Source organism: Pagrus major, chromosome 2, assembly GCF_040436345.1.
Source record: "Pagrus major chromosome 2, Pma_NU_1.0".
Taxonomy (NCBI): Eukaryota; Metazoa; Chordata; class Actinopteri; order Spariformes; family Sparidae; genus Pagrus; species Pagrus major.
In genome coordinates, this window is record NC_133216.1 from 9,629,943 (window position 1) to 9,657,462 (window position 27,520).

Below are 27,520 nucleotides of genomic sequence, written 5' to 3' on the forward strand. Positions count from 1 at the left end.
CTGAAGGTCTTACATTTTACTTGGTAAGCCCTGCAGAAACCCTGTAAAATATTTACTGTCTTCATATATCAATGTTACATCACTCTAGTCGAATTACAGACTCATGAAATGTGTAAAACAAACATTTATCTAGTTAGTTATTTCCCCAAAAAGATAACCACGTGAGTGAGATTTATTTGTACAGATGTTCACCAGCTCAGAGTCTGCTGCACATTGTCCATATGTACTGTATTGTATGTTTTCAACATGGAGGGAGTGGAGCTCATTACAGCACTTTTCAGAGGCCAACTTTGATCATGCATGATGGAACAACAATGAGATTGGTCAGATGTTTTGTGTCCATAATCAGAATCTGCAAATTACATCAACATCAGATAATGTGGAGCAGCAGTTGGGCCTATAAAGTAGATTAGCATAAATTGTATTCTATGAAAATACACAAGAAAGGTAGGCCTACAGGTTTGAGCCGGTTTGTGCTATTCTATGATGGAAGTAGTGCAGTTTATTACATGGAATAGCCTTCATTTCTCAGAACAAGAATAGACTGATGAGTTTTCGAAGAAAGTTCTTTTTTCTGGCCATTTTGAGACCACCATCCAACTAAATGCTGATGCTCCAGATACTCAACTTGCCTTTGGAGGGCCAATTTCAGTGCTCCTTTAATGCATACAACAGTTTTCAGCTGTGCTTACTAGTTGCACATGGGTTTTCTAATCATCAATTAGCCTTTTAACACAACAAATTTGGATTAACCACTGGACCACAGGAGTAACAGTTGCTGAAAATAGTCCTTTGTGCAACTATATAGATATTCCATTAAGAAGTAATCGATTTCAAGCTAAAATAGTCACTTACCACATTAATAATGTCCAGACTTTATATCTGATCAATGTAATGTTATTTTTATTGGGGAAAAAAGTGTCCTTTTCTTTCCAAAAAACTGAAAATACACTGCCAAAGTTGCCTACAAAAACTTCATAGATTTTTTATTATTTGAGTCGCATGCATGCAAAAGGGTTTGAAAAAACTGTCTAGTCTGGCCTATCTCCTCACTGAATTCTGTTGTTCATGACAAACGTAATGCTTTATGACGACAGAGACGTTGCTCTCTAAAGACATGTTATATGATAAGAAGAACAGAGATCTAAAGCTTTGACTCTTCTGGCTGATGAAGACATCCTCAGGTGAGAGGAGTTTTTTTTTATGCCCTGAATGTTGGTTGTGTGTTCACTTAGAGTGTAAAGTGTCTGCTTGTTGAGGTTTTATCTCAAATTTAAGACATTTATGTGTTGTATGCTGTTCATTTTAGCTTCAGAGACATTCAACAAGTTTAAGTCTGATTGTAATCACACTGACATTGTTGTTGCTTGTCTTTTAAATTGTGTATCAGAATGTATATGGAAATTTTACTTATTTTTTCTTTAACAGGTTTGCTTCTGGCAACATTTGCAAAATGCAGAGTCTGACTGGACTTTCAGGCAATGTAACATCCAACAACAGCCTGTCTGTGATCATTAAGGTGTGTGTTGTTATCCCGTTTTTCTGTGTCTTTCTCTGCTGCATTGGTGTCATGCTGCACATCTTTGTGTCTCACAGGCAGTTCATGGACACTACACGTTACATCCTTTTTGCCTACATGCTGATCAATGACACCCTGCATCTCTTGGCCACTGTGCTGCTCTTCCTCTTTGTCATGGGAGGGGTGAAATTTGCTCTTGTCTACTGCATTCCCTTGTTGTTCATTTCCACTGCCACTTTCCAGAACACACCGTTAATCCTGGCCACCATGTCACTCGAGCGTTATGTTGCCATCTTTTACCCCCTGCAGCGTCCGGTCGCCTGGCGCTCACACCGCATCTGGATCATTATTCTGTCCCTGTGGCTCATAAGTTGCATCTTCACGATCACTGACCACTCCTTCATGGAGAATGATCCAGCTGTGGATATCCTCTCCACCCCTGTGCTTTGCCAAGCTACACTTGTCAACTCATCTCAAATTCAGACATTGTTCAAAGCTGCTGCAAGTATTCTGTTCTTCGCAGTAGTGGCTGTTATCATCCTCTTTACATATGTGAGAATCCTGCTGGAAACCAGGAAGCTCAGACAAGACACAGCATCTGTGAGTAAAGCCATGCACACCGTGCTGCTGCATGGCTTCCAGTTGCTGCTGTGCATGTTGGCCTTCACCATGCCCATCACTGAGACTCTCATAGTGCTGCACTCCAACTGGAGAACAGAAGATGTCGCCTATTTTAATTACTTCTGTTTCATTCTGGTTCCACGCTTTCTCAGCCCAGTCATCTACGGCTTCAGAGACCAGAGTCTCAGGGGTTACATCAGGAAAACATTCCTCTGCTGCTCGAACATAGTAAAGTAAAACCCTGCAGGCAAACTGCAGCACAACGTGTCTGTTCATCTAACTTTCAAAATCATAATTGAGTACAATTTGGATTAATATCTAATCCTTTCATCTGCATTTTTGTAGCCAATAAGGCTTTCTGATCACAAACGGACTTCGTTTTTTGGGGTGTCTTTACAGTTTTTAACTTATTGAATGTGTTTTTATGCTGCACACGTACAAAGAAGACAAGCCAAGCTAACAGTGACACAACTGCACATCAGAGGCTTCTTCTCTCGTAATAGGCATGTGTCGATTTTTGCACACTTGCAACTGATTATTAATCCATCCTTGTTTTTTAATGCGACTTATCAGGGTAATTATATTAACAGAAATATTTTTTTATACACTGCTGAGAACTTCTGAGAAAATGTGATGAAAAAATAAATAATTATTTCTTTTTGCTGGTTTTCTATCATGCTTTAAAACTTAACCATTATTCGTATTAAATTGCATCTGTTTGATGTTAAAAAGAGAACAATCCAACAATGTTTAACTGTGACTGATGTAATATGATGTCCTTGACTGTGCTGCTGTTTAGGAGGTATTCTGCCTCCTAGTGGCCAAATATGATTTGTGCATCTTAAAATGTGCTGTTTTGCATATCTTTAATCTTCATCCATGGACGTATTATGAGAGTAAATTCATATAATACATCCATGTCTTCATCATACTAGCTGGTAATGTTGCAAACTGTTCCTGGTGCCATTTAGCAAAATCACTCTGCCACTGGTATAATGTCTTTGGCAGTAGGCTATGACTGTGGCAGCCCTGAATCCAAGACTTGAGTGACAGTATCAACATCAACAGTAAAAGCCAACTATCATTAATACATTAATTACTAGGCCTACAAAATGTTATTAATATTCATAATGTGTTTCTGTGTAAGCTGGTCAATGTGCAACTGACTTTATACAGTTTTGGCTTGTTGAATCAATAAAAACATTAATATTTTATAATATGTGGTAATTATATCAACATAAATATTTTTTATACACTGCTGACAAGTTGAGAAAATGTGATGAAATAATAAATAATTATTTAGTCTCTGCTGGTTTTTCTATCATGCTTTAAAACTTAAACATTATTTGTATTAAATTGCATTCTGTGTGATACTAAAAAGGTCTTAGATTTAAAAAAAGAGAACAATCCAAGCTCTTTTGGCAAAAGGGTTAAAAAGTTTTTATTTAGATAGCTAAACATAGCACAAAAAGTAAGGAAATTTGTGTTTGGTAGGTTATTTCTTTATTGTAACAATGCTTTTTGGCAATAAATCTTATACCGTTGGAAAGCCTGTTTATTTCCCTTTTAAATGGTGCCACATTTGTAAGGAACATGCATTTGTGGGATGAACAGCAGAGCTGAGTATGTTGGTTACGCCCATGAAAAATTTGCCAAATCTTCTCTGCCAAACAGCTTATTCTGCTATTGACTCTTGTTCGGTGTTGTTTGGTGGACTGGATGATTGAAGTCTGAAGAAAAAAGGCATATTGGCAATTTAACAATTAATTAATTTAACAAACAGGAGCCTCACATACCCACATACTCAGCTTGGCTGCTCATCCCACAAATGCATGTACCATTTAAAAGGGAAATAAACAGGCTTTCCAACGGTATAAGATTTATTGCCAAGAAGCATTGTTACAACAAAGAAATACTCTACCAAACACACATTTCCTTACTTTATGTGCTATGTTTATATCATGTTGAATTTCTTATTGAAAATTAATTTTAAACATCAGCTGAGTAGCAACCCACATGTAGTGGAACACAGGGCCTTCTTCCCTGGCTTTTTAAACTTGGACATTTCTCTTTTTTGAACTTCTGTGTCCCCAAAGCACCTCCATCACATTCTGTTTGAACTTGAGCACTCCAGATTTAGTTTTTCTGAAGGTCTTAAATTTTACTTGGTAAGCCCTGCAGAAGCCCTGTAAAATATTTACTGTCTTCATATATCAATGTTACATCACCCTAATCGAATTACAGACTTATGAAACGTGTAAAATGGACATTTATCTAGTTAGTTATTTCCCCAAAAAGATAACCACTTGAGTGAGATTCATTTGTACAGATGTTCACCAGCTCAGAGTCTGCTGCACATTGTCCATATGTACTGTATTGTATGTTTTCAACATGAAGGGAGTGGAGCTAATTTCAGCACTTTTCAGAGGCCAATTTTGATCATGTATGATGGAAAAACAATGAAATTGGGCAGAAAGTTAATTATTCCACTATCTTATTGTGTTGTTATATGCCAGTGAAATGATGTGTTAACTGCTCAGTCGGTGTGCTGCTGCCCTACTATAAAGTGGGTATTAAAGTTCACCAAGTTACACAGAAGACACACAAGTAGTTATAATAGAAAGCCGAAGTCAAGCCCCGTCCGGTGGACCTCCTGGGACTTTATTTCAGAAAAAAATTGTACATTAGTCAAAAGGGAGAGACAAAAACATTTCTGATCCCGTTTGAACTGTGCCATGAACTACACTCAGTGAACTACATTGTCTCGCTCAATGTACGTCACCCAAACCAACATGGCCACTGCCTCGGCACAGAAAATGGAATTGACAAAGATGAAAAGTTCTGCGAGAAGCTAATATGCAGGACCAGCTCTACAATGTTTAAGGTGACCAACAAGACGATGTCACTGATGCGACTGTTGGCTGTGTAGTTTAAAAATGATCTTTTAAATTGACAAATGCCATACATGTAATTCATGATTCTGTCTTTATCCACTACCATGCATATTTTTTTCAGAATATGATAACATGGGTCAAACAGACGGGCCGTGACTTCAGCTCTCTACACAGTAACAATCAAGTTAACAGCTAAGAGATGTCTGTGTTACACTTACTTGGTGTGTTCACCTGGCTGGCAGCAAAGACCCCATCATTACATTTCTGCTGCCTGTCAAACACCCAAAAACAATAATTATTGCACATAACATACCAACTGGCCACTTTCTACCTACCTGAGGCCAAAAATGTACAGTAATAATGGCTCTGTCAGCTAGCCAGTACTATACAAACCTCAGAAAATTAATTATCTGCCTCCTTTTACTCTTGTAGTCTTCTGTTGTGACCATACTTGCACAGCCAAAACAGGTCTAATGACTCAACTTACTGCTTACTGACACCATTAAGCACTAATTAGTTCACATAAAAAGCAAAAGTTAATGACAGCAAAGCTTCATTCCGCCTTTTTTTTCTGTTTTTTAGACACATTTACTGTCAATCTCACAATGCTAACAGCAGCAGGCTGCAAACAGGCACAAAAAAACACTGTTTAGTCACACTTACGTTGCCGCACTGCACCAAACAGCAGTTAGCAAGTTAGCAGCTAAGCTAGCTGGTAAAGACATTTCACTCAGGAGACGGTGAAGACTAAACTAAATCTAATAGGAGAGTGAATATTAAGCGTACCTTCATCAAGAAGACAGAAACTTCCCTTCAGTGAGATGAATATGTTGCTCCTTCTTCCCAGCTGAAAGTGTAAGTAGTCGACCATTTGTTGCTAACACGTTAGCATAATGTCCGGAGGTGCTAATGCGTTCAGGACGGCGCCCGACGTGAAATGAAGTCCGTGACTGCGCCGCTGTTCAGGAGGTGTTCTGCCTCCTAGTGGCCGGATGTGATCCATGCAGCTTAAAATGTGCTATTCTGTGTATTTTAATCTTAATTTTAAAGACTTGAGTGAAAGTATCTGCATCAACAGTAAAAGCCAACTATCATTAATACATAAATTAATAGGCCAACAAAATGTTATCAATAATGTGTTTCTGTGTACACTTTAATTTGTCTTTCTTGTATACTATTATATTCTGTGAAGCACCTTGTAACTTTGGTTTTGAAAGGTGCTACAGAAATAAAGTTTATTATTGTTATTATATTATTAATAAAATCTGAATATGTAGGCCAAATGAAATAGATGTCAAAAACCAGATGTTATGGCACAGCAGTAGGGCGGCTGTAGCACAGGTTGTAGAGTGGGTCCTCGAGTAATCAGAAGGACGCTAGTTCTACGCCCCGGCGCTGCCAGCTGCACGTCGAAGTAATCTTGAGCGAGATACTGAACTCCAAATTGCAGGTCAGCACCTTGCATGACAGCCTCTGCCATCAGTGTATGAATGAGCGTGTGAATGGGTGAATGTGAAGCACGTTGAGCAGTCAGTGGACGGGGAAAGTGTTACAGAAATGTGGGTCCATTTAGGGCCTGTTCTATGATGGAAGTAGTGCAGTTTCTTACATTCATTTCTCAGAACAAGAAAAGACCAACAAGTTTCAGAAGAAAGCTCTTTTTTTCCTGGCCATTTTGAGACCACAATCCAGCAAAATGCTGATGCTCCAGATACTCGACTTGCCTTAGTAAGGCCAATGTTACAATCTGTCGTAGTATATTTGTTGGACCCAAAAGTGGACTAGGGCTCAGGTTGGTGGAAGAGAGGCGACTCTCGGTCGTACGGGCTGAAAGCTCGGTTGAGTGTGAAACAGGGAATCCCAGGTGGAGCAGGCTGGTGGCAGAGGTGCGGGAGGCTGGGTCGTGGTGAGGCCAGGAAGCAGACTGATCACTGGAGGAGTTCGAGGGAAAACAGAGTTAGATCACTGACGAAAAAATGTACCATGTACCACATCTGGTTGATGAAATAATCTGGTGGCAAGTGGAGTGGAAACCAGGGCGTTTAACCTGGTGCTGATTGCATCAATGCGCTGCAGGTGTGTGACATGTATCAGCTCCGGCCATACAGGAAGCCACGTCCAGCGACTCCACAGCACCTCTGAAACACACACAAGCACAAAAACACCACCAACAAGCCACAACAAATGTTATTTTATTTTTAAAAATGTGCTTTTCTTTAATTATTTTTTTTAAAATACACTGCGAACAAAAAACTTTATTGAATTTTTATTGTCTGAGTGGCATGCACGGTAAAAGGTTTGAAAAAACTGTCTAGTTTTGCCTATCTCCTCACTGAATTATGTTGTTCATGACAAACTTAATGCTTTATGACGACAGCATGTACATAATGTATCTCTGGAGACGTGTGAACGCCGCAAACACTCAGATAAGGGGAAGAACATCCCAGAGATGTTGCTCACTGAAGACATGTTATATGATAAGAAGAACAGAGATCTGAAGCTTTGACTCTTCTGGCTGATGAAGACATCATCAGGTGAGAGGAGTTTATTTTATGTCCTGAATGTTGGTTGTGTGTTCATTTACAGTGTAAAGTGTCTGTTTGTTGAGGTTTTATCTCAAATTTAAGACATTTATGTGTTGTATGCTGTTCATTTTAGCTTTTAACAAGTTTTATTCTGATTGTAATCACACTGAATTTGTTGGTGCTTGTCTTTTAAATTGTGTATCACAGTGTATATGAATTTTTACTTATTTTTTCTTTAACAGGTTTGCTTCTGGCAACATTTGCAAAATGCAGAATCTGACTGAACTTTCAGGCAATGTAACATCCAACAACAGCCTGTCTGTGATCATTAAGGTGTGTGTTGTTATCCCTTTTTTCTGTGTCTTCCTCGGCTGCATTGGTGTCATGCTGCACATCTTTGCGTCTCACAGGCAGTTCATGGACACTTCACGTTACATCCTTTTTGCCTACATGCTGATCAATGACACCCTGCAGCTCTTGTCCTCTGTGCTGCTCTTCCTCTTTGTCATGGGAGGGGTGAAATTTGCTCTTGTCTACTGCATTCCCTTGTTGATCATTTCCACTGCCACTTTCCAGAATGCACCGTTAATCCTGGCCACCATGTCACTCGAGCGTTATGTTGCCATCTTTTACCCCCTGCAGCGCCCGGTCGCCTGGCGCTCAGACCGTATCTGGATCATTATTCTGTCCCTCATGCTCATCAGCTGCATCTTCCCAATCATTGACCACGCTATCATGGAGAATGATCCAGCTGTGAATATCCTCTCTACCCCTGTGCTTTGCAAAGCTACACTTGTCAACTCATCTCAAATTCAGACATTGTTCAAAGCTGCTACAAGTATTCTCTTCTTCGCAGTAGTGGCTGTTATCATCCTTTTTACATATGTGAGAATCCTCCTGGAGACCAGGAAGCTCAGACAAGACACAGTGTCTGTGAGTAAAGCCAAGCACACTGTGCTGCTGCATGGCTTCCAGCTGCTGCTGTGCATGTTGGCCTTCACCAGCCCCATCACTGAAACTCTTATAGTGCTGCACTCTAACTGGAGAACAGAAGACATCTCCTATTTTAATTACTTCTGTTTCATTCTGGTTCCACGCTTTCTCAGCCCGCTCATCTACGGCTTCAGAGACCAGAGTCTCAGGGGCTACATCGAGAAAACATTCCTCTGCTGCTCGAACAAAGTAAAACCCTGTGTCAGAGGCAAACTGCAGGACAACTCGTCTGTTTTTTTAACTACATGTAAAGGGCCATAGGAGGTATTAATAAGATTAATATTTAATAAACATGCTTTTCTTTCTTCCCTGCTGTAGGCAGTTATGTTTGTTGTTAGATGTTATTGTTTCCCATTGCAGGATGTGGGGAGACATTAAAGTGTAACACTTTGTGATAACCATCTTTAATAAACGGTAAATAAATAGTTAATTAAACTTAAGTTCATAGTTAACAAACTATTCACTGTTAACAGACAATGAAATGCCATTAAACCATTTATTAAGCAGTTGTTTGTTTCAAAGTTGCAACTCATAAACTTTTACAGCTGCTTAAATAATTAACCAGGGGTGAAAGTAACTAATTACACCTACTCAAAGTACTGTAATTACATCATTTTTTGGGGTACTTGTACTTTTATATGTTTTTTTTTCTTAAATATGTAATTTTACTTGTACATAAGTATGCATTACACCATGTAATCCGCTTACTAGTTACTTTTAAAATCATAAGTACAATTTGGATTAAATCAATCAAAACATCAAACCATAAAAACAACAAAAACACATCACAAAAACACACATATTGCAACACTAGATAACAGCAATGACAAATGAAGATCTATCCATGAAAACCCTTTTTGCAAACTTAACTAATTATTAATCCATCCTTTTATTTATGCAACTTATCAGGGTAATTGTATCAACAGAAATTCGTGCTATATACTGCTGAGAAGTTCTGAGAAAATGTGATGTAAGAATAAACAATTATATCGTCTCTGCTGGTTTTCCATCATGCTTTCAAACTTCAATTGTCAATTTGATGATGAAAACAGGTATTAAACTGGATTCTGTGTGATATTAAAAAGGTATTTAATTTACAATCCCAGCTACTCTTTTGGCAAAAGGATTGCATTTTTTATTTAGATAGTTATATCATGTTGAATTTCTTTAAAAAATTGAAAATGCATTTTTTCGTCAGAAGAGTACCTTTTTCTCTGTTTTGAACTTCTGTGTTTCCTACGAGCTCTTTCATCACATTCTGTTTAAACTTGAGCACTCCAGACTGATTCTTAGTCTTAAACTTTACCTGTTAAGCCCTGCAGAAACCCTGTAAAACATGTACCGTCTTCATATAACAATGTTACATCATTCTAATCAAATTACAGACCTCAGGTAACCTCATGAAAGCAGTTATGACCCTTTTGTTTCGTGTTTGCGTTGGCACAGTTTTTTGCTTTATTGATCTGCAGCTGTTAACATAAGCCAGGCAGTGACCATGTTTCTGTGCCAGCAGCATCAATAGCGATTACACAACTGAGTGAGTCAGTTTAAGGTACCCTACATAAAGTTTGGCATTCAATAAGCATGTTAGCTGATCATGCAGGATTTATGATTAACTGTGGCTGGGTTGCAGGCAAGTTCATGTTTTTGGCCTTGTGTGTTGCACTCTGATTAGACCATATTACAGACATGTAGAAGCATAATGTTTGTTTTAAACACGTCTTGTAGATTAGTACACTGATATTTTAATGCACAAATCAGTGTGATACGAAAATACAATAATAAAGAGTGTAAGCCAGCAAGCCACTGTCTCACTGGGGGCTCCAAATATGCTAATTCTACCTGTGACTATGCATCATTTAAGTGCATAAAGGAATATAAATGTTTGTACTTATTTTATATTTGCACTGACCAGAAGAAGCAGGGCTGCACAATTAGTCGAATGTACGACAAAACAACTTTATAGTGAAGTACTACAATGTCGCAGAGATGTCCTGACCTACAAGTGTTGTTGTAAGGAAACATTTTAATCAGAAGAGAAAGATCTTCGTTTGAATGGGTTTTTTTTTAACGTCTAAACAAACTTAATAAACAAACTCTCTTTGTTTTCATGACTGAATAAACTGAGTAAACAAACTGACCTTAAAGGACAACACAGTTTCATACAGTTTTACTTTGTTTATATGTGGCGGACCCTGCCAACTTTCTAGCTTCAAACAGTGCTCTGGAGACCTTATATTCCTCTGAGAACAGCTTGTAGTTTGTTATGGAGAAAATAAAAATGTCTGAGTTTGTACCTCATTAATATTGTAGATATTAAAATTCTGAGTTAGAATTTATTTGACAAAACTACATAGTGCCCCTTTAACACTGCAGTTTGGTTGTTGTACACAGGCTTCACCTGCAGGTGTCGCACTGACGCCAAACTCCTTTTTCTTCTCTTATCTTCTCTTTCTTTTTTAATGTCATGGAGCAAATGATTTACCCTTATCAACCACTTTAAGTTTAACAGAAATGACAAAAAATAAAAATTAATCGAGATTTGTTAATCAATGTGTTTCATTTACTTGCGTGAATCAAAGTTTAAACTGAAAAGTGCAAACAGCCTCTACAAACTGCATAAAGTCTGATGTATTCCTGTTATTAAAGAGAATATATAGAGAAAATCTCGCTTTAATGACAAACCGATCATCCTGACTGGACTGAGGCTGCAGGTCGGTGTCATGAACAGGAGGTGGAAGCTGATCTCAGAGCAGATCTGTGGTCTTCACAGATCCTGCAGCTCCTCAGAGCAGAGAGGAGCTCAGCCGCTGCAGAGACAGAGCTGTGGACTTTCTGTGCTGGAGATGAAGTATCCTACATGTGTTTACCTGAGCTGGACTCTGCTGGCTGCAGCTGTGGTGCCCCTGTCTGTAGGTGAAATGTACACGTCGCTGCTGAACGTGAAGCAGGCGATCAGCGTTGAACGGAAGCTGATCGATTACTTGAGGACTTATATTGACCACGAGGTAGAGAGGCTGGAGGACATCAAACGGTGAGTGACATGCATGATGATTTCTTCAGAGAGATGAAGAGTTAGATTAGTGTGTTAGAAATTAGATGGTGAATTGACTTCCACTGAGTTTATGTAGTGCAAAAAGCCTGCACCTCCAAACTGTCTGAGCTGTGGAGACAAATCCGATCTAAACAAAAAGTCTCATAATGGAAAAGATAGATCTGGAATCCCACTTCCACAAGTTAAAGAAAAAAGTAGATGAAAACGGAACTTGATGGAGAAAAAAATGTATTTTCATGGTAGCAAGTCATAGTTATGAGAGGAAAAAGCCTTAATTATGAGCTAAAAAGTCACAAGGAGATAAAAAGTCAAAATTATTAGATAAAAAGTTATACTTATGGGCTAAAAAGTCATAATTATGAGATAAAAACTCTTAATTATGGGCTATAAAGCCCTAGAGCGATAAAAGTCAACATTTATCTAATAATTTAGACTTTTTTGTCATAATTATTATTAACGCAGCAAGTTTTTGTAAGAGGGTGAACATGTGGAGGTTCAACACATGTCACCTGATGGCATTCATGTCTTAGTGCTCTGATTTCCAGCTCAAGCTATTTGACCTCACTATCTAATGTTGTGGGAATAACACAGTTTAAGTTCTGCTTCAGCTTCACTTTCTTCCAGTCAGTAACCCTCATTTTGCTGGGAACACAATGGCTGATGGGAAACGAGACATATCAAGTGTCTTCCCACCAGTCTATGGTCATGATTCAACAGTTTGTCTGTGGAAATGACTCTAATTTTATGGAGGATGGTGGTTTTCTTGTGGTGTGGGGTTGGAAAATGAGTATTGTCATGCATCAGCTTTGTTTGTCTGTTTTAGCAAAATATAGTGATGATGATGCTCTTTTAGCTCTCCATCCTTCATGTTCACATAGAGTCTATGTTATCCTACAGCACGACACAGCTGAACATCATGCATGCAATGAAACTGAAAAACGTTTTCTCTTCTGTCGCCTTTTTTCTTCTTCCTCAAGAGCACCATAAGGTCCGCAGGACTCACGTGCTGCATGTGAAGCTGACTAAGTGTTTGGCCTCCTTCTTTTCTTTCCCACAGCTTCTATGCCAAAGTGTCCGACCTGCACACTGAACTTTACAAAGGCCCGGGGACTGCGATGGCCAACCCTCTGGTGGCGTTCACACTGATCAAGCGGCTTCACTCGGAGTGGCTGAACGTCGTCTACAGTAATGAAGCCCAGGAGAACACACAAGGTTGGCTCACTGGTGTCTTCACAGACACATCTGGTGGTGATAACTAAACACAACTCCTCTTCTCTGCTGTCACCACCCAACCCCCCACAAAAGTTCACCTTTTGGCTCTCTGCTGTCCAGCCCTCAGGTCCAGTTACGAGGAGGAAGAGGCTGAGCTGCCCAAACTGGAAGACCTCCAGGGCGCCGCTAAGGGGCTGATGAGGCTGCAGGATGTGTACGCTCTTCAAGTTGCGAGCCTCGTAAAGGGTCGTTTCCAGAGAGTCACTAATGGCGAGTCCACTGATGTCTACCTGCCCACAGTGTCCATCCCGCTGTCCGGTGATGACTGCTTTCTGGTCGGAAAGGTACACAATCAATTACTGCCTTTATTGCTTCCTCCCATTGTCCCATGCTGCAGATGGGTAAGCTACCTCCGTTTTCCTGCTCTGGGGGAGGTAATAGTTGAAGGGATGAATGAGTATCTGTGTCTGTCTGAGGTCAGGCCCCTCCAGTGATTCACACGAAAAATCAAAAGGGGTTGTGAGATGATTAATGAGAGAGGAATGCTGAAAAAACAAAGCTCTGCTTAACAAGTGTGAATTCATTTTTTGGACTTTTCTCTCATTTTTGCTTTTATGTGTAATGCCGAAAAGTGTTGTCTCTATGGGCCTCCAACAGATATTTAAATGAAACCATCTGGGAAGTTTGGTGGAACCTGATAACAACTCATAGACATCTGAAACATGAGGAGGGACCCCAGCTAGGACAGCTTTTTTGAATGTGGTCAAGCGCCAAAAAGGTTGGGAACCAAAGCTTAACTAGTAACTGTTGCTCAACAATAAATATAGTAGGTAAGTGAAAAAGTACAATAGTTCCTTCTAAAATATTGTGAAGAATTTGTCATTTCCTAGTACAGAGTATCCAAAAACTATGTTGTTTCCCACCAGTTTCCCAGCCTCCAGGATGTAATGTGAACATTTAACGTTTCTGCAAACCACAGATACATCCAAGGTTGACATTTGTTGGCATATCACGTTCACATTATATGCTTATTAGCAGACTTTCTCTTCACGAGGTGGAGGTGATGCTGGTGGCATTATTCAGTCAACAAGGCTGCCGACTCACGAGTGGATATTTTTAAGGACACCTGCGGACATTTACGTCCGTTTCTTGCCACCAAAACTGGCAGTTTTTCCTGGGAAGGTATTTTAAGCCAAACCTGACCCTAACCAAGTGGTTTTTGAAAATTTAATCTCAACAAATGGAAAGTTGCAACAGAAAGAAACATTCAGATTTAACTTATCTGTGGTTTAGCAGAAGCATACTTGGCTTACATTTATTCTGGCGATTGGGTTGAATAAAAGTAGATGTATGAAGTAACACAATGAGAGCATGTTAAAACAAGTCCGTCATCTCTCGTGGTAGCCTTCTTAAAATGAATAAGCTACAAGTGCTCATTTAAACTAATAACACGGAGAGATATTTGGAAGATGTTGCTGTGAAAACTTCCCTCTCCGATGAACATCCCATTGCAAAGGTCTGCAAAACAGTTTTATCCCAAACCTGTCTGTCACTGTGTGGTGGGAATACAGACAGTCAGCCTGGAAAAAAGTCGAATTCCTCTCATGGCGTGCCTGGGAATCAGTTTCACGTGAAGATAAATATACCATTATACAAGTATGAAAGAAAGAAAAAAGGTTTCCCCACAATAAATTCCACTGTTTATGTACAGTGGTGATGTGTGAGGGCAGGGCACTGTGTGGGAGAGTCATCGTCTTGTGTGGAAAAGACATTATCTCACGCAGCAGAAGAGTTTGGAGCAGAGCTTGCCTTCACTTGTACTGCAGCTGAGATTATTTGAGACAACCTGTAAACAGAGATGCTTAGTTTTAGGGTGTTGTCAGCACAAAGGCTGCCTGCACGTGCTTTTATGTGGCTGGTAAACTGCTCCTCAAAACCAGCAGGACTTTTTAACAGAGGTTTGTAGCTTTTCTGTATCATTTAGAGGAGTTTTAAAGCAGTTTGAAGTGAATCCCAGCTGATGTTTCCCCTTGAAATCTGCAGAATATTCTCTATTTTTAAGAATTTATTGGTCCACTTAAGACGAAAAGCTCCCAAATGATAGGGTGTAAGGTTGTGAACTGGTTGTATAAGCGTTGATAAGTCGGTGTGTGTGTGTTTATGTGGGGTTAAATGGTACACTGGGATTTTTGTTTGTGCGCATGATCTCTGTGATGGGAGGAGCCACATGCCACCCTGTTTCTCTGTGGGTGCTGTCAGTCGTGCAGTCAGCACCTACTTCATCAAGTCAGGTCAGCTACAAAAGGGGTTTGAGAGCAGGAAAAGAGAGATAGTGCAGCCAGTGTTCATGAAAGTAAAAATGATCAACAGGCCACAGTTTACCTGCCTGAGAAGTCAGACAGGTGTAATGTGTGAAACTGACTTTTTTGACAATCGATGAATCATTTCAGTCATTTTTTTTTAACCTAATACTTCAAAATATTTGCTGGTTCCAGCTTCTCAAATGTTCATTGGTTTTATATGGTATCAAATGATAAATCTTTGGCTTTAGACTATTGGACAGACAAAACATGCAATTTGAAGATGAAGGAACATTTTTTTTCTTTTTCATTTTTGGACATTTTATATGTTAATCAAATAACCAATTAAACACGTTATGTAATTGCCACCACTAAGGGTTTCTCTATCAGAACAGAACAAAAGAGTTGCTGAATGTTGTGCAGGTGTAGGCAGGCAGGGCGGGAGGTCATAGCCGCTCCTCAGCTGCTCAGAGCTGGCCAGATGGAGTAGATGGTCAGAGGAAACACCCGGAGTCACACTGAAATCTGCTCTGATTCTGAGCCATTTACTGACAAGAGGAGCTCACAGATGACTTCTTAACTTTTAGGATAAAAAAATCTATTTATTTTCACTCCTGTTTATCAACCTGGCTGCAGCAGCGATCCACAAGGCCTAATGTACAGTAAAGTAATCTGGCTGTTTGGAGGGAATAAACACAAACTATCCAGCAGTCAAACTGACTTTGTTGGTGGTCCATTAAACTTCATTAAAAACCGCCATCGCTGATGAAAATCTATCTGATGTGACTCACACTAATGTTCAAGGACTAGGGAATATTTTAGCTTCATTCACGTTACTTTTATCCTTGTTCGCCAACTTCCTTCCTCACTCTCTGACTCTCTCTCAGAAGTTACAGCGACAGACGACTAAATGAAATGCACCGTTACCTTGAATAAACTTGTGGATTTCGCTGGGTTTGAACATTGCTGAAAACATTTGGGATAATGGAAGTATGGTCTCAAGCTGATACTAAAAATAATCACGAGTAGCAGCCCTGAGTGAGACAAAGAATTCAGAGTCATAATGAGCAAAAAATCAAGACTGAACACGACTAATTGTTACATCACAGCCTGTAGTCAGCATTTAGGTCAATTAATGCTGCTCTCATTATAACCCTCATTAAATCTGGTAATCTCATTAAGATCAAGATCTCTAATCCAAGAGAGACTTGTGGTACAGCAGAAGAGATAAGTGCAGAGATCAAACACAACAAAACACAGCCAGCCACACAAACGCAGCGTCGGAAACAATCAGAGATCCCTAAAATGGTCCAAAATGAAGTCCCAGCATGACTCCAACACAAGCTAAAGTAGCCAAAGCAGTTTGGCTCAAAGGCAGACAAAATAATGCCAACTGAATGACGTGAGAGAACTGGCTGAAGACACTGCTTTGATTCAGGCCGCTGCCTCTGGCCCAAAGCTATCATCACAGCTAAGATCAGTCCACAAATCTACAAAAACAGAGCAAGATCTAGCAACCAAGCATGTATAAGGACCAGAGCTGGCTGACATTCTGTCCTCAGGTCCAGTGCCAGAAGACGACCCAGCGTGCCAACACTTAGCCGCCTTTGGGATGACTGTCTACCAGAAAGAAGTTCTACTTAAATGTCCAATAGTGTTATTTTTAATTAACCCAGGTGTTTCCACAGGTGGCCTACGAGCAGGGAGACTACTACCACTCTGTGCAGTGGTTGGAGGAGTCGGTGCGTCTCTTCAGGGGAACAGGAGGCGAGTGGAGCCCGGAGAACGAAGGGACTCTGGAGGATGCTCTGGATCACTTGGCCTTCTCTCACTTTAAAGTAGGTGGAAGAACACATGGGAAATGCTCGCTCATTTGTAACATGATTAATGGCTTAATTTCCTGTGATTCCTCTCATTGTTTCAGACAGGAAACGTCTCCTATGCTCTCAGTCTGTCTCAGGAGTTACTGCATCACGGTAGGTCTTTTCATTTAACTTGTGTGTGGTGCATAAACAATCCCCGAAAAACCCCTCTTTATTTTTGTGAACAGCGTGACTCGTCTTTTTAAAATAAAGCCTGTACTGTAATTAAGAAACATGCCCTATAATGTATGACAACTGTGTTGTTGACACGTTTCTTCTCAGATCCTTTGAATGGAAGAGTTTTGCAGAATGTTGAGAAATATGAGAAGCTGCTGGTTACGAGTTCAGCCACATCGCTGAGGGGCGACGGGCTGAGGAGACCCACCTCCAATTATTTAAGAACCAGGGACGCTTATGAGAGACTCTGCCAGACTCGAGGCTCTCAGGTATTTATCACGGTTAATCATTGTGAACACACACTGTGTGTGAGGAAAATATCTGGTAGGGATCAGGGATAATTGAACACAACAACCAGAGGATTGTTAATTGTATAATTCTACAATGGAATCCTGCTTTTTCCTTTTTTTAATGTTCATCTGCCATTGTGCATGTGAGTGTATTTAAGAGAAAATGATAATAAATGTTCAGTGTAACCATGTTAGAGCTAATGTTATACAACAAATATATGTTTTCTATTCCAGTGCAGTTTATAATCTTTCTTTAAATTTAAATCAAGAGTCTTAGGAATAGCAGAGGTTTGACCTTAATGCTAACATCAGCATGCTAATATGTTCCCAATGAAAAATGCATGCATGCAACATGCTAATCTTTAGCAGGTATAATGTTTATTATGTCGCTGACGACCTTTAGACAATATAATAAGTCAATGTTACTTCTTGATCTGAAAAGTGAAGCCAATTCAGAAGTGCATTTAACCTGCATTATTCCTAATGTCCAGCAGGAGGCGACTCCACTGGTTTTTCTCGCTTTCTTTAACACTGCAAGGCATGTTCAACGTTTTCGTTTTTTTTAAATTTCATTTAGTTTCTCAGGGAATAATGCATGGATCTTGATTTTAAAAAAAATCAGGAGTACTTGGGTGGCTGGCATCTATGATCAAGTACAATTTGATGCAGATCCTAGATCTGGTGAGCTTATGGTTAAGCAGTTATGGGTGGTTTAGAGTTATATATTCTGTTTATTATATTTTGAATATTGGATTAGGCTTGATTGAATTAAAGGGGACTGTTGGGCCTTGGCGGAGGACATTAAAACTCTGACCTTATGGTCGCTCTTGAAGAAAAATCTAATCCAAATGTATTTGGAGTTTTCTTGGCCATTGAAGACATAAGTTATTCTGAGGTCATATTTGCTTTTATGTCGACTGTATGTGGGCAGAAACAATGCTGATTTTAATTGTCTGCGGATGAAAAAGAAAAATAATTCTTGTTTTGATCTTGTTAATGGACTTCAGCTGTTTCTCTTAGCAGCCAGTGCATTTTGAAAACCCCAAACTTTTCTGCGACTACTTCACCAACGACGATCCCGGGCTGCTTCTGCTGCCAGTGAGACGAGAAGTGCTGAGCCTGCAGCCGTATGTGGTCCTGTACCACGACTTCATCACTGACACTGAGGCCGAGGACATCAAGGGGCTCGCCCAGCCAGGAGTAAGTGCCAGCACAGCGCATTTCTCCTCATCACTTGTGGCTAAAAATGAACGAAACATGTGTCTCCAGTATGTCAGCTTTTTTACAATCAACACTGTGCATTTTTTAGTTAATCCAATTAGGTCTTGGTTGGTTTTGTAATCCCATGTTTTGTTCTTTTCTCAGGGTTTTTCTGAAGCTTTCTAACCCTTTACAACAGCGAGAGAGAGAGAGAGAGAGAGTCTGTTAAGTTTGTTGAAATTGAATAGAACAAATAGATGAATCATGGCAGAAAACAGATTAAACATGTTTTTGTTTCCATGTGAACGCCCTGTACTCACATTGAAGAGTCAGGTTTTTATAAACATGATTCTTTTACAATTAACCAAATTTAAGGAAATTGCTTTTACGTGTCCATGTTCATAATGTTTGTTTAGGATTTATTGAGTCTGTGTTGATTTTGGCTTTCCTGGTATCACCGTTATTTCAGGATGTTTCCCAGGACTTTAAATTGTCCTCTAACCTCCTGGACAGCTGCCCGTTTATTAGCTATTTGTTGTAAGTGTAATGAAATTGGCAGCCTTTGAGCAGGACTAGAAATGTTGTCATTACCTCAAGTGGACTTCCCCTTCTAGCTTAATCTTTTTATGTCCCACGAGCTGTGCATGGGCAGGCACACTACAGCTGTTCTCCACTGACTGAGTTGTCACTTTTTGATCCTGGTCATCCTCCACAACATTGTTACTGTTGAATGTCATTATGTTCTTGCCCTCTGACTCTGAGCATTCACCTGCACTGATACTGTTCGTCTCAGCTTCATTGCTGAGAGTTCGTGCTCCTGAACACACTAGACAACTTTCAAAGTCGTCAGCTCAACTCAGATAGTTGTTACAGGTTTTTTTCACACTGCATGACTGATCAGCAACAAGGGGTCGCAAACTGCAAAATACACACACAAGACGAGACGCAGGAATGGATTTGATTTGCAGCAATGAAAAAAAAACAGGAAGGAAAGAAAGTGATGTGGGTGAGAGGATGGATTACGATGCATGGACACTTGCGTAGGATGCAGCATCAGCTCAGCGTAGAGCTTATGTGCAACCATAAATCAACCTTAGCGCATCGGTTATAATAATCCAACCTATAAGGGGCCTTTTAAGCATAATGACAACTTTTCTTTTAATTGTCTCGAGCACAACCAAATAAGAAGGAGAATGTAAGAAAATACACTTCGAGTGGGTCATAAGTGACGATTGAGAGGGATTACTTTAGTATGATTTTTAGGAAAATCCTGCAGATTATACCTGAAAGAGTAAAGGTGCCTATCAAAAAAACAGTTCTGAATATACATATATTACTCTGCTCTGCTGTGGGGCTTTTAGGCAGCTGGAGTCTAAGCCAACTGTCACGTTTTCCTACTGGAAAGACCGTATGGAGGACAAGTTGGTCTGCTTCCAAACATTTAGCAAGGCCTAAAGGAATGAGGGATACATTTCTATGTAAACTTGGCTGAGAGCCTCAAACTGTCAAAATGACCCCGCTGGGCTCCACTGGTGAATATTCAGTCTAATATCATCGAGCTACAGTATCTATCCGAAAACAGTTTTTCGATTTTCTGCTCATTAAATGGAAAAGGACAGCGCATTGTCCTCACTGCTCGCTGACTCAGTTACTTTAGGGAATACTTGGTGGGCTAACTCGATTGGTGCCCTATGGTTTCTGTGAGGTTTTGGCTTTGTTCAATGAATTTTCCATCCTGTGCTCGGATGGAAACCCCTGTACTTATTTCATCATTATGTCAGCTTGTGGGTTTATTGAAAACAGGCCCAGGGTATGGTATTAGTTTGGAGCAGAGAGCGGCATTCGTTAGCCATGAGCACGGTTTACAGTTTGAACCCTGCGTACCAATAACACAGGCCTGTTGTTTGGAGTTAACAAATCCGTCATTGTAGTGGTTTCTTAGTGATTAATTTTTTGACTATTTTCCCTCTTGTTAAATGGTCCGTGTGCGGTGAGCTCTTTGGAGTTGAATGAAGTAATGCCTCTCGCGGCCATGAGGAAGTCATCAGGAGTTTGATCTGCCAAATTTAACAGAAATATTGTGTGACCAGTTTTCTGCAGAGAACATTGTGCCACTCAAAGTACCCGTTGCAAATTAAAATAAGCAGAACGCAGGGACTAGTCTATATAAATCACAGAGGCTTAGTTTTAAGCCGGGCTGTCCAAAACATCTGGACTTAACCCAGCCTCCCTTCCAGACTCTGAGGTGATGAAACCTGTGTATGCATATTTTTGCATAATTTGTGGTCACAATAATAAGATAATAGAAGAAGAATGTAAATCCGTCATCACAGCAGCTTTGGAATTGTGTTCATGCCACTTTTCTCTCAGTTTTTATTCCTGACATGTGATTGGAGCATGCCGTCATGCTCCCATTACTCACATTACTCACATTTTGTCTGGGCTTTGCAGCTGGACATCAAAGCTTTGCTGCTGCAACAACCACAAACATAAAATGCTGTTTTCTGTCTTTGCTGTCAAGTTGAGACGATCTGTGGTGGCAGCTGGAGAGAAACAAGCAACAGCAGAGTATCGCATCAGCAAGAGGTACAAATTACTGCAAACACTTTGTTGTTTATGACAGATTCTTGGAACGGGCTGGTCTTGTATTGCCATATAAATCTGCAGCCTATGACACTGAACAGCATGTGAACGATGGAGAAATATACTCTATCAATTGTAATTTGTTATTTATCAATTGTCTTATTTCTAGTGCATGGCTGAAGGGTTCAGCACAGTCCACTGTTGGGAAGCTGGACCAGAAGATCTCCATGCTCACAGGTCTGAATGTGAAGCACCCATATGGCGAGTACCTCCAAGTGGTGAATTACGGGATCGGTGGCCATTATGAACCTCACTTTGACCACGCTACAGTAAGTGGTCTGTTAATCGACCTGTAACGAGTTGATTATATGGCTTAGGGCTGGACGACAAGGCTTTAAACTAATATTGTATTGTAATTGATCGATATTTTTAGGCAACTTTTAGCTCAGTTAGCCGTGCAGCTAGTAGCAGCAGTTTTGGTGTTTACACATCTAGCACAGGAGCTTTGGACAGAGACGGGCCGAGGCTAGCTGGTTTGCTTCAGTAGATATCTCTGCAACACAACACGTTGATGTCATGATGTCATTTCCTTGCATTATATTGATAATTTTAGTTATTTTTTTAGTTTCTCTCCTACACATATTGCACCTTTTAATATGGTTATAGACTTTGCATGTTGTACGTGCTTACATTCATAACTATAAATCAACTTTCTAATTTTCCAGTCACCTTCAAGTCCGGTGTTCAAGCTGAAAACTGGTAATCGAGTGGCAACCTTTATGATATACGTGAGTGAAGTCTTGTTGTAAACGTCTAACGACCCTGACAGCAGCCAGAGGTTCATGTTCCTGCTTTTCCAAAGCCGTGATTAAAAACACGGGTCAGACTTCTGCCTGACTGTGGAACAACCTGCCTCAGAAACTCAGACCAGATCTGACCTCACTGTCTAGATTTTACTTTTATAGATGTTCGGTCATGGAACAAACTTAAACCAAACTCTCTTTTCTGTCTCTGACCTCCGTTACACAGCCTACTTCTGTTTTCTTCTGTTCATACATATGAATCCAATGTGAACATTTTAGTTAAATTTGATAGTGATTCAAAAAAAAAAAAGAGAAAACCCTTTTCTATGGCAGCAGACATGAGCCCGTAAACACAAGACACAACACTGAAGGAATGTCCTTTTTCCACAGCTCAGCTCTGTCGAGGCAGGTGGCTCCACAGCCTTCATCTACGCCAACTTCAGTGTTCCTGTTGTGGAGGTAAACACTCTGCTAACACTGAACGCAGCCTCTTTTTGTCTTTGTGTCATTTTCTTGCCTGAAGCTTCATTATTTTCACCTCCCTCACATTCTCTGCCGCAGCTGTCAAAATGGTAAAAGGTCAGATCATAACAACAACAGCACATGAGATTCTTCACCACAATACTGCTATTGTATAGCAGAGCCTCCCTGAGGCCTTCCCCGGGGTTTAACCTTTCACCTTTCATGTTATTGAGCTCTCACTTCCTGCCTGTTTATACAGAAAATAACTGGACTTAATAAGCCCATAAAATAACTAATGAAATAGTGTAACTGCAGGGGCTCCTGTGCTTGAAATTCAGCCTGAGATGTTGGGATTAAAGCTGAATGAACTGATCCACAGGAAAATAATCGTCAGTAGATTAATCATGTAGATACATTTTAACTCTTAAACACGGCCTGACTATCCTGTATTTGTTTTCTTTTTCCTGCCCTATTCTCACAGTCAGCGTCAAGTGCCATACAGTGTTTGAGTTTCAGTCTGGCTCATTTAAAGTCCCAGTTTTGGATTTTATTTCTCTGAGAATGGATGAATTTATCAGAATTAAAACTGTGGTGTACTTTAGACTTCCATATGAATTTTTGTCTACATCTGACCTCTTGTCAGTAGGTTACAGCCATTTATTATAATATCATCCTTTGTACAGTAAATAGAACCCTTCTTAATAGAATCATAATAGAAGACACTGAAGCAAGAGTGACTTGCTGTTCCCTAGCAAATCAAATTTTGTTTGAACTTCCTGAGCACTCTTTTCTAACTTAATAATTAATAATTGTTTTCCCACCTTACAGAAAGCTGCCATCTTCTGGTGGAATCTCCACAGAAACGGTCAAGGAGATGAAGACACGCTGCATGCCGGCTGCCCCGTGCTTATTGGGGATAAATGGGGTAAGAGTCTGTAGACTGAGTGTGATGGAGCCAGAAAGAGATGTGAATATGGAAAATAGCAGACTTGATCTCTTAGACAGATTGTGATTTTTCACATCATTATCCAGTATTAACCTCTCCTTTTATACGGGAGCTAATGCACAAGAGCTATTTCACATCTGTGCTGCATTAAGCGTTAAGAGATGTTAGTGAGTACAGTTTAGACACTGAGCGTTCATCTTGGAAGCTAAACATCTGCTGCCGGTTGGCCCAGATCATCAAACTCCCAATGCTGAAACAATTGCAAGGGACCAGTTAAACCAGCAGAAGGATATTAATCATCACTAAGCAGCTGCAGAAGAATTTGGTGGCAGTGTTGTTTCCAGCAGCCACTTTCCTGATAAGAAATTAGTGTCAAGGCTGTGCTCCTTAAACTTATTTGCACAAAGGTGCAAGGTCAAGAAAACCTTTGTTTTTTGTACGTTCCAGTGGCAAACAAATGGATCCACGAGCACGGCCAAGAGTTCCAACATCGCTGCAGCCTGAACCCTGACGAGTGAGAGGGGTGGAGCGATAGCTGGGCCCCTTTTCGTTCACAAGAGCCAGCCTCTACAATTGAGAGGCACACTCGCAGGCAGAGAGAAGTATGGAGCCAGAAAAGTGAGCACACAAGCAGGGGAAGGGGAGAGAGCCTGCATCTGTGATTGGAGCCCCGGGGCCCCAGGGAGCCTTAAGCGTACGGTACACTGCTGCAGTGGACATGGTTAGCACAAGGCTGAGAGGCGGGGTAGAAGAGGAGTGGGGCAGCTGGCAATCAGCCCCCAGAGGCCAAATGTTCTCTTGCTCCTACTGGCCAGTTCCTGCAGATGGAGAGAGGCCTCTGCCTTCGGACACTGAGCTGGTTTCAGTTAACTGTGCTGGGCTGTTTGCCTCCTACTGACATCTTATGCAGCCCTTCGCCTACACTGGGCCCACCGGAGGGTCTGTCATTACAAATCAACACAGCTGAACTTTATGCAGCCTCTCAGAACATTAAATAGAAGTTTAATGTGCAGGGCTGAATCCCAGTGAAACGTGTATAAAACACTACACCAGTCATCTGGAATATTCTGTGTGATGTGATGATGCACCGAAAAATAAAAGCTGTTTTTTGATTTTGTAGTCGATTTTAAATGTGTTGTTCAACGAAGTGTTGCAACAGACAGAGTTGGGAGCAGCATTAACAGTTACAACCTACATATCATGTTACAGATTACACATGACTTTGATGAAAGTTTCTTCCCATCAACCCAGTGTTTACTTGTGTCAGACTATGTAAACTGTCAGCAACTCGTGTACCATAAATGTGTGTTCATGTGCTGTGGGAACGTATATCCGACTGGGAAAGTTCACATGAATGCCCTCTCAAGTCTCTGAAAGTCAGAGAAAATTTTGATACACAAGTCGGTGAGTTGATGCCATATGACGCAGAAACACAGCGGCCCAAAGTAAACATTGTGTCGATGGTAATAAACTTTTAACTGTTATCAAAGTCATGCCTCGCATATCATGTTTTGCCAAGTATCAGTGCTAAAATTTCAAAACAACTTATTTTTGGTGTCCGTGTTGCTCCCACACTCCAACATGATGCGCATGAACGCACCAAAGTTGGAAGAACAACTTCCCAAATCAGGAAATGGGACCATCTGAGAAACACGTGAATGCAGCATCATTTTCTCAGACTTTTTCGAGTTGTTGTTTCTTTTTCAACGTGAGAGGGTGTTCATGTTAATTTTCCAAGTCAGAAAAACATTTTTCCGATTATCCCGACACCACATGAGAGCACAGTTAGTGGCATCTAACAGTGAGGTTGCAGATATCAGCCAACAACCTCTGGCCTGAAACCTCCTTCTATAGTGTCAGTGTTTGGTTTGTCTCTTCTGGGCCACTGTAGAAACATGGCAGCACAACATTGTGGACTCTGTGGGAAAAGACCCGCTCCCTCTGTAGGTTTAAAGGGCTCACTCAAAGCTAACAAAACACAATGATTGTTATTTTCAGATGAGCATACAATAATATAAACAGAATTATGGATTATATTCCATTTCTGCCAATAAATCCTACACACTGGACCTTTAAAGGTAACATATGTGTTCAAGAGGTTAAAAACAGAAAGTTGACGGTGATTTTTTTTTTTTTTAATGTTTTCAGATTTGGGTGATGCAGATAAGCAACAGTTTTTGGTGCAAAATTCTTCTGTAATTTGTCATCTCAGACCTCCAGGCCTCTTTCAGACTGGTGCTATGAGTCAAAGGAACCAGTCATTGTGTGAGTGTGCCTGTTTATTCCCAGCTGACTGAACGATGTGGTCATCGCTGCCTGTGGGAGACTCTTTCAATTTGGTTTGATGTCACTGCTCGTCTAATGGAACAGATGAACCAGATCTGTCAGGCTCTTGTTGAGCTTCTGTGGCCGGATTGTCATTAATCACCCTCTGCACGCCAAGTGATCGGTAACCTGTCTGCTCCGGATTTCATGTCTGAACTCACACAACCAACACTGTCTGCATACCACACCGATATCTCAGATATCCGTCTAACTAGGTCATAACATCTTAAAACAGAGTGAGGTGAGAGCCTCTATATGAGACCTTTTTGGGGCATGAAAAATAAATGGGTGACAGAGGAGTAAGACCTCTTCCCCTCGCACAGTGATACACGTTGTCCTTCCAGCTCAGCAGTGTACATAAACAGAAAATCTCTCCAAGCACACACTGACACAGAAAACATAAGAACCGGATATATGCTGGATACATATTGCACATTCCTGAGTGTGCACTAAACAGCAGGAGTTGATGGATGTGAAGATCCTGCTTTTCTGCAGCTCTCTCTAGATTATCTGTCTGGTTGCAAGCAATCATATAAGAGTCATTTAAAACATGGTTATAGCTACACTTAGACGCCAAACATCGAGTATCTGAAACCACAAGTTTATTTACTTAAAGCAAATGGACACAATATTCCAAAGAAAAGGTTTAAAATGTCTTTCATCTGATTTATAGTGACACATATTGGAGCTATTTGTCAGATAATTTATGTTTTTCAGTTCGACTTGAGGCAGCAGTGGTTTATGTCTTCAAAGTTACGATGCTTTTTATGCAGTAAAACCAGAAACAGAAGATTTGAAATAATCCATCTATCAACCTGAAGCCTAACTTTTCCCAGAATTCAAAGGGCTTTGTTGCGCACTCTTCCTACACACCCTCAGCGGCCCTCACCGTTACCATGATCACCACAACAAACATGGCTGCAGAGGGGAAGTGTTGCTATGCAAGAGCATAGTAAGCATACATGACTAGACCTTAGGTCTACCTCAACACATTGTCAAGTACATACAGTAAGTTTGCACATTACCAAGCACACTCTTTTCACACTTTGGGAACTTTTGAGACGAGTTTTAATTCTTTATTTGTTTCAGTCAGTGAGTCAGTGCAACTGATGGAAGGAAAGACTTGATTATGACGCTGACTGACAGAGAAGCTGCCCTGCAACAGCAAAAACAGTAAAACAGAAACACAGCAATCTTCTTTTAATCTCAGGTTCAACAAAGAAAGACAATCACTACATCCTCCTGTCAGTGAAATGAGCAGCTTTGTTATAGTGATGGGGAGGTCAGTGCTTCCCTCTGCTGGTGATTCAAAAGAAGGCTGCATGGAGTTGTTAAAATGTACTGTATGTGGTGCCTTTCAGGTAACTAATTAAAGTTTTGCAATGGTTTATATTGTTTTTACCTATAAAAGAATAAACTGGTATAGCTAATACATGGATGGATGAGTGGAATTAAATGTCTCAGCAATTACATGTGCTGTATTTTTCATTTTCTGGCATTAATGTGGATTGCAATGGGTGCGATCATAATATTTACATTTTTAAAATACACTTTTGGTTGCATTAAAGGCATCACACTTATGTTTTTTGATTTTTTTTCATTGTTTTTATTGTTTCATTTTTTTGCTTCTTTATTCCCCTTTGCAATATGTCATATAAATCCATTAGATAAAAAATAATTGCTGAGTGAGGAGCCAAAAATGTGCCATAAAACGTATAACTCAAAACCTAAAGTTAAAATACATGGGTGATAA

General features: G+C 40.3%; 2 protein-coding genes across 3 annotated transcripts; both read left to right on the plus strand.

Annotated features, from left to right (window-relative positions):
- The first annotated feature begins 1,367 nt into the window (after window positions 1-1,367).
- On the plus strand, window positions 1,368-2,377 carry LOC140992101 (odorant receptor 131-2-like). Its single transcript, XM_073462353.1, has one exon. It carries the CDS (start codon window positions 1,454-1,456, stop codon window positions 2,375-2,377), a length of 924 nt encoding a protein of 307 aa, XP_073318454.1. The 5' UTR covers window positions 1,368-1,453.
- Window positions 2,378-9,766: 7,389 nt separating this feature from the next.
- Window positions 9,767-24,559, plus strand: p4ha3 (prolyl 4-hydroxylase, alpha polypeptide III). 2 transcript variants are annotated; one of them, XM_073489043.1, is made up of 13 exons: window positions 9,767-11,586; window positions 12,665-12,819; window positions 12,940-13,163; window positions 16,808-16,957; window positions 17,044-17,095; window positions 17,264-17,427; window positions 18,469-18,648; window positions 21,170-21,234; window positions 21,401-21,560; window positions 21,957-22,019; window positions 22,425-22,493; window positions 23,325-23,421; window positions 23,890-24,559. In XM_073489043.1, exons 1-13 carry the CDS (start codon window positions 11,276-11,278, stop codon window positions 23,958-23,960), a joined length of 1,761 nt encoding a protein of 586 aa, XP_073345144.1. In that variant the 5' UTR covers window positions 9,767-11,275; the 3' UTR covers window positions 23,961-24,559. The 2 variants fall into 2 exon arrangements, with proteins under 2 accessions (XP_073345144.1, XP_073345154.1); XM_073489053.1 differs by having other exon boundaries at window positions 18,472-18,648.
- Window positions 24,560-27,520: the final 2,961 nt, after the last annotated feature.